The 14548-nt window shown below is 33.4% G+C and overlaps 1 protein-coding gene across 4 annotated transcripts in view; it reads left to right on the forward strand.

Annotated features, from left to right (window-relative positions):
• Positions 1 to 14548, forward strand: part of LOC145312031 (uncharacterized) — a 48137-nt gene that overhangs the window by 378 nt on the left and 33211 nt on the right. For all 4 annotated transcript variants that reach the window (XM_080151129.1, XM_080151131.1, XM_080151130.1 and 1 more), the window contains exons 2-19: positions 71 to 187; positions 475 to 596; positions 4362 to 4464; positions 4759 to 4869; positions 5248 to 5317; positions 5449 to 5491; positions 5971 to 6068; positions 7322 to 7406; positions 7800 to 7874; positions 8285 to 8358; positions 8812 to 8880; positions 9406 to 9519; positions 10294 to 10358; positions 10776 to 10887; positions 11634 to 11693; positions 11998 to 12048; positions 13459 to 13515; positions 13802 to 13897. In XM_080151129.1, coding sequence (XP_080007255.1) covers positions 71 to 187; positions 475 to 596; positions 4362 to 4464; positions 4759 to 4869; positions 5248 to 5317; positions 5449 to 5491; positions 5971 to 6068; positions 7322 to 7406; positions 7800 to 7874; positions 8285 to 8358; positions 8812 to 8880; positions 9406 to 9519; positions 10294 to 10358; positions 10776 to 10887; positions 11634 to 11693; positions 11998 to 12048; positions 13459 to 13515; positions 13802 to 13897 — 1522 coding nt within the window. The remainder of the gene's footprint in view (positions 1 to 70; positions 188 to 474; positions 597 to 4361; positions 4465 to 4758; positions 4870 to 5247; positions 5318 to 5448; positions 5492 to 5970; positions 6069 to 7321; positions 7407 to 7799; positions 7875 to 8284; positions 8359 to 8811; positions 8881 to 9405; positions 9520 to 10293; positions 10359 to 10775; positions 10888 to 11633; positions 11694 to 11997; positions 12049 to 13458; positions 13516 to 13801; positions 13898 to 14548) is intronic.

Consider the following 14548-nt stretch of genomic DNA (forward strand, 5'->3'; position numbering starts at 1 on the left):
TGGATGTTGTCATCCTATTGTATTTAATTTTTTCATTTGGAATATTTTAACATTCATTTTTTTATGTCAGTGGTGGTATACGCCAGGATGAAGTTATCACCATCAGACCTGACTACAGACAAGGAACCAGATTTTATACCTGTCCATTTTGTGCCAGCTCCAAGTTCTTTAATTCATTTAAACTAAGGTTTGTTTTAGTTCTGGACATCATACTATTTAAAAAATTGATTATCACATTTTCTAATTTCTAACTTTCTGCATCTTTGTTAGTTTGACTTGAATAAAGTGTTTTTATTTTATGTGATTAGTATTTGTTTAGTCTATTTTTATATTAAACTTATTGACTCTATGTCAATTTGTCAAATAAAAAGTTAAAAACTAGTTCATGGATCGAGTAACAGGATTTATAATTTTCTAAATAATAAAATCAAGGCTTTTTTTACTTATTCACTAACAACTGATATTTTTTTTCAGGAAGCATATGACAGAAGAACATCCAGACAAACGTATCCTTGTTCTTGATCATTCCCAACTTGAAGCTGTGGCCAGCTCTGATATTCAGCTTGGTGAACATAAACAAGAAGGTGAAGACACAGGTGAGAATCACAGACTGGCCAGAGTGTACGTTTTGTACGTTTTGTACGTTACGCATCGAATCTGTGTACGTTCTGGACGTTATTTTGATATGTGTACGTAACGTATTTTGAAATTTGTATTTTTGTACGTTTTACGTTTTTTTAAAAATAATAAGAATCAAATATTAGCAGAAAAGTAATTTGTATGTTTTGTACGAAAATTTTAACAAAAACTATAGGTGTATTATATTAAATAAATTCAATATTATCTTAAATTTTCATAGAACAAAAATATGTAGGTAAATTATGCATATATGTTATTAAAACTTACAGTTTAAATTTATGGATTTGAAATATATGTCCTATAGATTTAGTTTAAACTATTGAACAGAAAGAGATATGCAGTTGACTAAATTCAATTTTAAATGCATTTCATGCAACTACCCCTTTAATAGATTATACGATAATTTTTTTCAAATTCTTTATATACTTGGGTAAATTTTCCGAGATATCATATGGTGCCCAGTTTAGGATTAAGAAGTCTTATTTTTTGGTATCTTCAGTTTTTAAAGAATAAGAATCAAATATAAGTATAAAAGTATTTGTATATTTATTTGTACAATAAGAATTACAAAAATAGTATACTATCTATAATACAAAGTAGAATGATGTCTGTCCGTCTGCTTGTCCGTCTGTATATCAGAAGCTTAATATCTCAGTAACCACTGAACCTATTGGGCTCTACTCTTCATGGAATATACCTAATAGTCCTGTGATGGTGTTTTGCTTTTTTTTCTTTGGGGGAGGGACACTTAAAGCTTTTTACTTTCTAGTAGGATTAGAGGCTTCGCCCCTAGCCTCTAGAGGCTTCGTCCCCTCTTTTATAGAATCGTTTGTTGGAAATTTGTCCCCAAAAAAATATAAAAAAAGATTGTGATTATTTTTTTCATTTAGGCTTCGCCCCAGGGTGTGGGGGGGGGGTTCCCCCACCTCGCTGATTTGCATTAGTTTATAAAAATAAATTGAGGGGTGGTTGATTTTTTTTGGAGGGTGGCCTGGGTTTCCCACACTCTAAGAAAATAGCCTAAAACTAACACAGGACCAGTAGATATATTCCCTGATGATTAGAACCCAATCTGTTCAGTGGTTACCAAGATCTTAAGCTTTAGACAGACAGGCACTGATTTACTTTGCATCAGACAAAAAACTTACTACTTTATTTAATAGAATATACTTAGTACGTAATAACAGGATGTATGTCTCTCTGTCAGTTTATTTGTACCGAAGGTTCTCGCTAACCGCTAAACCGATATGGTTCTCCTTTACAGGGTAGCTTCTCATAGGTCCTGGGAGAGGGTACAACCACCCTCCCAAGAGAAATTACTCTTAGAAAAAAATCACCACCCTTCCCCTATTTTATCTTTCTTTTTAAAATTGAAATCAGAAATGGGGGTGGTCTACTCCCCCCTCCCTCACTAAAAAATTTATTAGCGAAGCTACTCTATAATCATTTTGTCAGTCCGTTATGCTATCAGAGAAACGTGATTTTCTCGGCTCCTGTTTTTTGATTGAATAAGTTCACATTCTACATATTTTCATTGAGATTTGCCTTTTGGTTGGGGTGCTAGAAGATCTATTCCTAGATTTTCTTTTTTTCTTGGTTTTCTCGACTTCTATTCAAGATAGACGGCTGAAATTTTCAGGGAATAAATAAATTCACATTCTACATATTTTCAAAAAGTTTCTTTAAGGTTTGTCTATTTGTTGCAGTGCTAGATCGATTCCTAGATGTATAGGTTTTTGTGATTTTCTCTACTCATATTCCTGATAGACGGTTGTAATTTTCAGGGATTGTATTAGTTTTCATTCTTAATACTTCCACTAAATTTCATTGAGATTTGCTTATTGGTTGGGGGGCTGAATTTATTTCTAGATTTTCACGTTATTATATATTTTTAAAAGGTTTTGTGATTTATTTAAATAAGTTAAATGCTTATTTTTTACGACACTACTCTATAGTTTATATAGTTCCCAGATTTCCATTCATAACTTTTGAGCTTCGCTACTTAAAGGTTTTTGTTGTCATCCTTGTTTATTACTTTTTATTTTTAAATAAAAAAATGGGTTTTTAATTCAACTCCCTCCCCCCCCTAATCAAGTTCCTCTAGAGGCCTCTAAGGGCGTAGTCGCTGGTCCTTATAATAGGATATACTTTGTACATAATAACAGGATGTCTGTTTGTTTGTACCAAAGAATCTCGCTAACCAACGAACCGATATGGTTCTCCTTAACAGGATAGCTTCTCATAGGTTTTTGGAAGTTTAGTAACTATTTTGGGGAAGAGTGTCACCATCCACCCTCCCAAGAGAAATTGACTTTAGAAAAAAAAACTACCTCCTCCCACCAAAAATGAATTTTAATTGCTCACTGATTTTAAGTTAATTTTTTCCAGATCTCTATAAATAACTTTTGAGCTTCGCTACTTATGTATGTTGTCATCCATGTTTTTTTTATTGAATTCAATTCTCCCCTCCTCAAGTGCCCCTAGAGGCCTTTAGGAGCGTAGACGCTAGTTCTTTTAAATAAAGTAAGAGGATATCTTGTGTCTGTCAGTTCGCTATGGTTCTCCTTTACAGGTAGCTGCTAGTAGACTTAAATGTATTGATAATAGGTAACTAGGAAATTGTTTAACTTATTTTTAATAGGAATGTACGTTTTTGTACGTTTTTTTACTTTTTTTATGTACGTAACGTATTTTTTTGTGTACGTTATGTACGTTTTTTATTTTCAAAATTGGCTGGCCTGTCTGGAATCAGTATAGGAAACCAAGACCTGGACCTAACCTGATATTCAGCTTGGTGCGGATACACAGGAGGGTGGAGATACAGGTGAGAATCAGTATAGGAAACTAAGACATGGACCTAACCTGATATTTAGCTTGGTGCGGATACACAGGAGGGTGGAGATACAGGTGAGAATCAGTATAGGGATCTAAGACATGGACCTAACCTGATATTCAGCTTGGTGTGGATACACAGGAGGGTGGAGATACAAGTGAGAATCAGTATAGGGATCTAAGACATGGACCTAACCTCAAATTCAGCTTGGTGTGGATACACAGGAGGGTGGAGATACAGGTGAGAATCAGTATAGGGAACTAAGACATGGACCTAACCTCAAATTCAGCTTGGTGTGGATACACAGAAGGGTGGAGATACAGGTGAGAATCAGTATAGGGAACTAACCTGAAACTAACCTGATATTCAGCTTGGCGTGGATACACAGGAGGGTGGAGATACAGGTGAGAATCAGTATAGGGAACTAACCTGAAAACTAACCTGATATTCAGCTTGGTGTGGATACACAGGAGGGTGGAGATACAGGTGAGAATCAGTATAGGGAACTAAGACATGGACCTAACCTGATATTCAGCTTGGTGTTAATACACAGGAGGGTGGAGATACAGGTGATAATCAGTATAGGAAACTAAGACATGGACCTAATCTGATATTCAGCTTGGTGTTGATACACAGGGAGGGTGGAGATACAGGTGAAAATCAGTATAGGAAACTAAGACATGGACCTAACCTGATATTTAGCTTGGTGTGGATACACAGAAGGGTGGAGATACAGGTGAGAATCAGTATGGGGAACTCATACATGGACCTATCCCCATCCCCGCCTACTGAAAAAACGAATAAGTGATGTCTACTATATTAGCTACCAAAATTGGCGACAATTTTTCACCTCTCATACTATCCACGTATATTCTATATTGTAATGTAGGAAAAAGAAGTCTAAACCTACAAGGCGGTCAAACTGTTCTATCATACCCGAGGAAGAGACAGAAGAGGGTTATCTTTGATCCTTCAGATGGTGGATTTCACAGGTAAGCTTTTTTATGTTTAAACTACATATATTATATTTTTTTGTCACCTACAAGGTTTATCAATAAACAAGTGTATTCGTTCAAAACAAATAAAAACTTTGAACAAAATGAAGCTACACTACAAGATAATAGAACCTTACCTACATCTTTTTTTTTGCTTAAAAATTTTATTTTAAAAATCATCTTATTCTTTACTAAACTAACATTTTCATCCTAATATTATGATTGTCCTAATACCTCTTTACAATTTCGCATTGCAAATAAACTAAAAGACTTCCTAAATCCTATTCATAGATTTGTGTCAGCTGAAGAAAATGTTGATGATCCTCTTTCTATGGAGTCTGATCCTAATCAAGTGACCAACCAGGAGGATCAACCTCCTGTCCATAATATTCTTGTTCATGGGTAAGTTTCACAGATTTTCTCTTATTAAATCATTGCTTGTTGATATAGAATATGGAACCTGAAAAAAATATTTTAAACAATCCCAAATCAAAAATCCCTTTAAAAACTTTATTTTTTCATTTTGATAAATGCCCACCTAGAGCATTCAACTGTAATCTTAAAAGTAAATATTGTCTGAATGGTAATCGTTCTTATCTACTAGTCTTTTAATGGCGTGGATTTTTATAGCCCTCACTTAACCAAACCCAAAATAATTTTTAAAACAGTCCCTTTTCCATCAAAAATTCAGTTTATTCTCCACTTTAGGTAAAAGTGAAATTGCTAAAATTGTTCATAAGTTCATTTAACTTTAAAAAAAATATTTGCTTATTTTTTTAGAAGAGAACATTGCGGAGTTTGTTGTCTTGAGGTAGAGACCGATCAAGCAGGACATGTGGATCAATTACAGGTAGCAATGTCAAGAAAGTCCAAGGTGGGGAGGGGGGTAATTGGCGTAATATCCTAACCCCCTTCATTTTGCTTTTTGGGGAGATACACCCCGCTTCTGGATTCATCTGATTGTGTTTATTATTGTTTTAGGTTGCAGGGCAAACCTACAGAGCTATCATCAATGTATCATTAGGTATATGAAATTTTTCATCCTTTAAAATGTTTTTAAACATCTTAGATATCAGTTCAAGATTAAATTGTTTGTATTTAACATTCTTCCAAATGAATTTGATTATAATTCTGCCTATATATGAAATTACATCAATAAACTTAACCCAAGCACCCAGACCCTTTAGGGAAACCTTTCGGTACACTATCTATTGGAAGGACCTTACTAAAAACCAGAACTTGACAGCAGCGCGTCAGCCGCGACTAAGCCTCAAATTAAAACCTGTTTGGTTGATTTGAAAACATTTTTAATAAAGGTGATTGCTTTATTATAATCAAGTTTAGACTTTCAGCTGATTTTCAAAATTGTAAAAAGTTGATTTCATTGAGGCTCACTGGCAGCTCATTAAGTTACAATTATATGTTTAGTGTTTACCCCTTAAAACCATATCTATTTGATATTTTTATTGTTAGGTATTAAACGATTTAATATGAATGTTTTAGGTTTTGAAGTGTCTCCTGGAAGTAATGTTGTTTGTTCTGAATGCGAGAATTTTACAACTAGTATTGGACATACTAGAATAGAATTATTAAGATTACAGGTGAGAGAATTTGACAACTAGTATTGGACATACTAGGATAGAACTATTAAGATTACAGGTGAGAGAATTTGACAACTAGTATTGGACATACTAGGATAGAACTATTAAGATTACAGGTGAGAGAATTTGACAACTAGTATTGTACATACTAGGATATAACTATTAAGATTACAGGTGAGAGAATTTGACAACTAGTATTGGACATACTAGGATAGAACTATTAAGATTACAGGTGAGAGAATTTGACAACTAGTATTGGACATACTAGGATATAACTATTAAGATTACAGGTGAGAGAATTTGACAACTAGTATTGGACATACTAGGATACAACTATTAAGATTACAGGTGAGAGAATTTGACAACTAGTATTGTACATACTAGGTTAGAACTATTAAGATTACAGGTGAGAGAATTTGACAACTAGTATTGGACATACTAGGATACAACTATTAAGATTACAGGTGAGAGAATTTGACAACTAGTATTGGACATACTAGGATAGAACTATTAAGATTACAGGTGAGAGAATTTGACAACTAGTATTGTACATACTAGGATAGAACTATTAAGATTACAGGTGAGAGAATTTGACAACTAGTATTGGACATACTAGGATAGAACTATTAAGATTACAGGTAGGTTAATTTGACAACTAGTATTGGACATACTAGGATACAACTATTAAGATTACAGGTAGGATAATTTGACAACTAGTATTGGACATACTATGATATAACTATTAAGATTACAGGTGAGAGAATTTGACAACTAGTATTGGACATACTAGGATACAACTATTAAGATTACAGGTGAGAGAATTTGACAACTAGTATTGGACATACTAGGATAAAACTATTAAGATTACTGGTGAGAGAATTTGACAACTAGTATTGTACATACTAGGATATAACTATTAAGATTACAGGTGAGAGAATTTGACAACTAGTATTGGACATACTAGGATACAACTATTAAGATTACAGGTGAGAGAATTTGACAACTAGTATTGGACATACTAGGATAGAACTATTAAGATTACTGGTGAGAGAATTTGACAACTAGTATTGGACATACTAGGATAGAACTATTAAGATTACAGGTAGGTTAATTTGACAACTAGTATTGGACATACTAGGATACAACTATTAAGATTACAGGTAGGATAATTTGACAACTAGTATGTTCGTTTGTCCGATTGTCTTATTTTTTTATTTTTGATATCAGTATTAAAATAAATTAAATTTATTTAGAAAAAATTAAATGAGGCTGTAAGCAGACTAAGAGATCTTTACCAGAGAGGCCAGGCTCTTCTAGAGGCTGACTTAGAGGAAGGAGGTAAGGCTGATACCTAATCAATTTTATTATCGTAGCTACTTTATTATTTTTCTACCATTAATACAAGCCATTCAATTTAAATTTTTAAAATGTTCGCATTTTTTACACAACCTTTAAATCCATAAGTCCGAAAATAAAGGCCTTTGGAAAAACCGGCTTTTAAGGCATAATTTGTTGAAATAAACATTTCTAAATATCTATTTGGAACATAAATGCCCCAGAACAGGTTTTCCAAATAGGTATATAAAGCATTTTATATAATTGTTTTATTTTCTATGCAAAATTTTTAAAAGAGACATTTTTCTCGTACACCCTGTAGATTTTATTTAATGTTTGATTGATATTATTATTAGATTTCTTTTAATAAAGCCATTATTTGTACAAACATTTTAGGTTTGATAGAAAGGTCAACCTGTGTCAGAATTGTGCATGATCTGACACAACCTCAGAGGGAACTCAGAAACCTAGGTTAGTTAATGTTTCATAATCTATAATACAAAGTAGTGTGATGTCGAACTGTACGTCCGTCTTTCTGTCTGAACCTTCGATATATTGCTTTTAGCGAATTAATCCGACTGGGTCTGTCGTGGTTCTAACCTATTTTCTCACCAAAAGTCAAATGCCCCCCTCTAATTTTTTTTAAAAAATTACCTGTAGGGGTGAATCCCCTAGAAAATATGACCTAAGCTATTAGTAAAAGAAATAAAGAATATATTTAGACCTAGAAGATTTTATAAAACATTTTGTACATGTAAAAGGTAGATGGGTGGGGGGGGGGGGGGGGGTTAGGGAGCTAACTTAAGACTTTTTAGAATTTCTTCTATTTTATTTGTCTAATAGACAAACTTCTTATTATTCTTGAAATGAATTTGTTTTAGGATTCACACTGGGACGAAGTTTTCATGGATGTGTTGTGAATGAGAGAAATACAAAGGAAGACGACGGGTCACAGGTCTCATTAATATTTATTCCTGATAAAATATGGGCTTTTATGTCAGGCGATTGACAATAATCATAAAAGAGAAAGGCAAAAATTGATTTAGAGTTTATTTACATAAACTAGCTGCTTAAAGTTTGTCCATTATATCATTAGCTGCCGTTATTAACTAATGTAAAGATTTATTTCAAGAAGCGCTATTTAGTTCATGGATTTGTTATAGGTTAGGGTAAAACAATAGTGATTACAAAAGAATAACTATTATTCCAGTATGGCATCGAAACCTATTAATATTTGCTGGATTAGAACCGGTTCTCAGCTATACTAAAAAAATGTGTAACATCGTATTATGGACAATTTTCCACAAATATTTTAAGCTGTATATAATACGATTCGATAAATAACTATTACAAGCATTTGATTTTCTGATTAGTTTTTTCTTTATATAAACAAATTTTTTTGTATTAGGTGAAATCATTAAACTTGAATGAGTCACGTGGCCAACAGGAAGAAGTTTCCTGCCTATTCTTAACCCAGGTATTCTTTACTGTTCTTTAAAAGAATATATTTAAAAGAATAAATGTATAAGTATAGATGTATAACATAACTACCTGGCCCCAAGTGGTGGGGGCCTTTTTTTGTCTTTTGCTTTCTGCCCTTTTGTAGCGACTTGGTTGTGTTTACATTTCCGATACTATTGGCTGATATTCAAAGACCCAATTGAAAGTCGGCACAGGGTCCCCACCCTGTTGATAGTGTTACATATAGCTCGTTCCCATTCTATTCTTTTAAAAAGATATTTAATGGAATAATACACGGCAACGTTTATGAAAAGAGACTATCCAAGGAAAAACACACAGCTAAATTTGTAGGAATATATTTCGATTAAATCACAACTAATCCTTGTCAACCTTCTTTATATTAGTTCTTTACTGTACAAAGGTTTGTTTGAAATGTTTAATGTTCCAATAGTGCAGTTAAATTTCTTTGTAACTTAATATGTACGAATATAAATACCAGTTCAATTAAATTGTCTTTGTTAAACAATTTTCTATTTTTTAGGAGGAATGGGCGAGCAGCGGGCTGACTGTGTGGGATGGACAGGTCCAGGTACCAGAGTCCTTGGTGGCAGGTGCGGCTATTGGAGCTACTAGACCTAAATTCTTACTCTCACAGGTTTCAATATTTTTTTTAATTATGTCAGTTTTAAGAAAGGTCTTTAGTTCAATTCCGGCGCGTCTCTCTATTTGACTATATAGTCCAGAGAATACGGCCACCGATTGCAAAGGTCTTAATTATACACTAGCGGATACGCTCCTAGAAGCCTATCCCCCCCCCCCCCCTGCCTCTTCAGAGCTGGATCTTTAAATGTGTAGCCGCTGCCGTTGCCACTGTCAGAGGTACAGCCACTAACCTAATAGCGATCTTTAAATCTAATTGGCTACGCGTGGCTTCGGCTATATGCGATCTTTATATCACTAGGTACCACTTTTTGAATTTTCAGTAAAAAAAATTTAAATAATAATAATAATAATAGGTACGTAAAAACTTTAAAAAATTAAAAATCCATGTTTTATTGGCAACACTGACAGTGGCGACGGCTACAGCTACGGCTACGACTACGGCCATGGCTACGGCTACACATTTAAAGATCCAGCTCAGTTTGATTTTTGAACAGAAAAAGTAATAATTTTTTATCTTTTATTGGGAGGGTGAAGAATAAGATACCTTCCCCCAAAATAGTTAAAAACCTTCCCTGGACGTATAGGATGCTCCATTGTAAACCATATCGGTTCAGCGGTTAGCGAGATCCTTCGCAACAGACAAAAAAAGCTTACTACTATGCGTTTGGTCATTAAGAACAGTTAGACTTAATAAGCGCATTTGGCTGGAAGCTTGTTTAAAATAAGGCATATTGCGAAAGCTCTTAATCTAGTTATTATTTTGTAGGGAGTTTGTACAGACCTGGGACAACATACCTATCTATGCCTTGATTGTGATGCTTCTTTCAACAGGTTACAATTTAGTTCATCATTAAAAAGAATCAGGAATCAGAAGGGATGGGACAATGGAGATACAATTATATGTATCTCTTGAAATGATAACCAAAAATACGTCTTCTGTGTATGTAAATGTATAGACACTGCTAGTTTTTACCATTCTAAATTAAACAAAATTACACCTAGATATCAAAAGATAAAAAATTAAGATTGGCCTTACAAGTTGTATTTGGACTAGAGGCTGCGCCCCTAGCTTCTAGGAGCTCTATATTCGAAGAAGTATTGAAGAATAGAAAGTAGCCTTAAACCATCTCAGAACCTGTAGTAAGCTTTACTGTATATGAGAAACTTATTGGTTCAGCGGTTAGTAAGATCCTTTGCTAATGACAAATAAGCTTACAACTAATATTATAATATTGATTTATGTTTTAGGTTAACAGAATTGCTATCCCATACTGAGGGCCATGATCCTGAATTCCGGAGACAAAATGTACATGATAATAATATTTATATGGAACACCAGTTATCTCCAGGTGCAACTCAGGTATAGTTATTATTAGAATAGATGTATTGCCCTAGATGGTGAATCAAACAATAATCTGTCTAACTTATTAATGAATTTTTTGCCGACTTCTATTAATTTTTTTTTTATATTTGTCCACATGATTCAATTCAATACTAAGGGCACTAATCAGTCAAAAAAGATTTTCTTCTTACAGGAAAGTTATATCTTTTTTGGAGGAAAAAATAAGATTTAATAATGAGAACTAGAAGGAAGTAAAGCAGTGTTAATGTAAAAATACTGGAATTAATAAATAATCTAGAAACAATGAGGTTATTTTATTTCTGTTTTTTTTAGAAACTAGTGGCTATTATTTTAGTTTAAAAAAGAGATAGATACATATTGTGGATTAATTTTTTATTATTAAGGGATTATAGGTATAAAAAAAACTAGAGGGAGAAAAGGTTAAATAACTGTATCACCCCATCACAATGCCGTTGTGCTGACTGTCAATGGGTCATTGAAAATCGACCAATGGTGTTTAGAATATTAACACCGCCTAGTAGCAGAAAACACTTTAGTAGCAGACGAAATAGGTCATTGAAAAAAGGAGGGAGGTAGTTATCTGTATATACAACTATACTATAGATCTCTTATTAGGGGAGATTTTACATTTGAGGGTGGTTGGTAGTAATCTCCCCCAAGATATTTATAAACCTTTCAGAGAGACAGACAGATACTTAGACATCTTGTTTTATAAGAATTTTTAAAGTGACTTATTTATCAAGGAAAATGAAGAAACAGAGTGTAATACAGAGGAAACTGATTCTTTACTTAGAATAAATCAGGTAACAATATACACATTCAGTCAAACAGTTCAAATATGTTGTCTGTTATGAAAAATCTGTTATTAAAATATTTAGTAGCGAGGCTACTCTATAATGTACGTCTGTCCGTCTGTCCAGTCAGTCCGTAACGCAATGGAAGAAATGTGAATTTATATTTTTTCATTGCTATAACAACTGAACTTATGCTCTATAACTTACTTTGTCTGTTTGTTCATTCTATGATTTTTTGTGCTTCGCTACTTATGGATGTTGTCATCCTTCTTTTATGTTTAATCCATGTATTTAATACAGTTTTTATATTTAGAAACTAAAGCTAACTAAAGCAAGAATGAACCACCAAGAAGCTACAGAACAGGTATTACAATAAATTTAATAATGTAAAGAGAACAGAACTAACGGTCAGTAATAGATATAGAATATACGTGGGAAAAATTTTTCGTCAACTAAGGTTGCTAATATGAGACTCATTTATTGGTCAGTTCATTCATCCAGTAGAGGAGACGGGGTAAAGGGAGTGTATCGTTATTTTAGCCCGTTGCGAGTTTCACTTTATTAGAGAACCCAAAAAAACTGGTTTTAATCTATGATTGTACATTTTTATATTCGTAGAAAACTGGATATGATATAATGCTGTATGTATATTAATCGGTTTTGAATGAATACGAGAAAATGTTTTAGCCGCAAGTCATAAACAAGAAATTACAACGAATCTATTTTTATTCTAAAAAAGAGTACAACTTGGAAATATAATTTTTTTGAAAGCAAAGTTTTTCTAAATAGTTACAGATTTTTTTAGAGGTTCTATCCATCACACTAATAAAAAGATTCATTGTTATGCTATCAGGGTTGTACTATTTGGAATTTTTTCGAAAACGGGCCGCCCAATTGCCCAAAAGGGTTTTGGGCAAATGTCGTAAAAAGGATATAAAATAGCCTAAAACCATACAGAGACTTATTATTAGAAATAAAATAGCCTAAAACCATCTCAGGTCTATAAAATCTTCACTGGAAAGGAGAACCATATCGGTTCAGCGGTTAGCAAAATCCTTTTCTAGATACAAAAAAAGCTTACTAATTTATACAATAGTTAATATCACCCCAAAAAAATAGGCCCGGCCCCCCCCTCTTTTTCACCCCCTGCCTTTTTTTTCACTCCCCAAACCGGGTGTGCCTAAATCTGCCCAAAAAGACCAATAAAGGGCGGTCAAAAACCGCCTGCCCGATTTGACAACCCTGTATGCTATACAGTTCATCAAAGTGATAGTTTGTCCATTGATTTACAGAAAGTTTGTACACAACACATTTATTCTTTTGGTAGGTATAAAACATGAAAATTTGATTCACAGAACGATTAGGCTCTATCTAATAATAAACTATGAATTTTGCCCTTTGTCAGAGTCGTTCAGCTTCGCTTTTATGGATGTTGTCTTTCTATATTCTAGAAACATTTGATTTCTGCGAGGAAATAACTATAAATGTAATTTCCGTATTTTTGACATAAAAATTCCAACTCACTTTGTACTTGCAAAATTATATATGAAAAAATAGTTGTTAAAGAGCAATTTTTATTTTTTAAAGAAAAGAAAAAGGAATAAAAGTACGATTAATTTATACTATTACCTAAAAAATTTAAGGGAAGGCTAAATTTATAAGACATTTATAAAGCTTCACTAAAAAATACAACCCAATTGGATTAACAATTTCTGAGATCTTTAGCTTCAGACATAAATCTTAATACTTTATATTAAAGTATAACTTAATTTAGGATGTTAGAGGAAGCCGGAGAAAATTCAGAGCATTTATGCATAAGTCACAATTTAAGGTACCTCATCAATTACCTCATACGGGTGAGGCTGCTGGCCATGACACTTTGACGTCAAGTCCAACAAACCAGGATAACTAAGAGGAGTGTAATATCTCCTTTTCCGTCCAAACACCAAGAGTCTTAGGTTAAGTAACGCCCATCAGACAACCAACTCTTTGATTGCACAACCTTTGTCGATCAGACTTACTGAATGTTTTTATTCATGCTTTAAAATTTTAATGTATACCATTATGTATTACCTAAAGATTTTTAAAAAATCATCGGTTAATTATCAAATTTATAGGAGTGTGAAAACGAAGTGCCAAGTTTGGACAAACCTTTTCAGTGTGGAGAATGTAACAAATGTTTTGAGTCTGCCATGGAGCTCTGGGGACATCAGGTCATACTTGTCCTTGTTTCTTGTTATTTTTGTTTATGTTGTCATAACCAGGGCTCGGCAGCCGCCTGTAAGCCTCAGGGAAATCTACCTTTTACAATTTTTGAAAAGCACCTGAAGTCTTAACCTGACCCAAATATTGCAATCCCTTTTTCAAACGCATCTTCAAAGCATTCTTTTAAATTTGAGGCTTTGACGCGACTGACACGCTGCTGCCGAGCCCTGCTATGAACTATACTGTAATGTATAGGGATGAGATACAACCATAGGGAGGCAATAAATGTTTTAGGTATGAGCTCAACGCTGTTTTCCTATCTTATAGATAATGATTATTAGACTTAAGATTATTTCAGACAAATATTCCTATTATACCTTTTACTGTATTCTTGTTATTTATATTTGGACTTAAGAATAACGTTTGATAAATGACTCGAATTATTTTATATAACTTTGATGATCAAATATTCAAATATAACAGACCAATTTGAAATTTATTTTAATAATATCTAAGTTATATAACATTCATTTGTGAACCTCTAAATTTGACTTTTCCCTCAGTTCCACTTCTTTCCACTATCTTCCTCCCCTTCAAACAACAACACACAACAACAGAAGGTTGAGAACAAGATAACTCAACTTGAATAATCAGTTAGG

The sequence above is a fragment of the Acartia tonsa genome, chromosome 2, assembly GCF_053477335.1.
Source record: "Acartia tonsa isolate MP-2025a chromosome 2, ASM5347733v1, whole genome shotgun sequence".
Lineage (NCBI taxonomy): Eukaryota > Metazoa > Arthropoda > Copepoda > Calanoida > Acartiidae > Acartia > Acartia tonsa.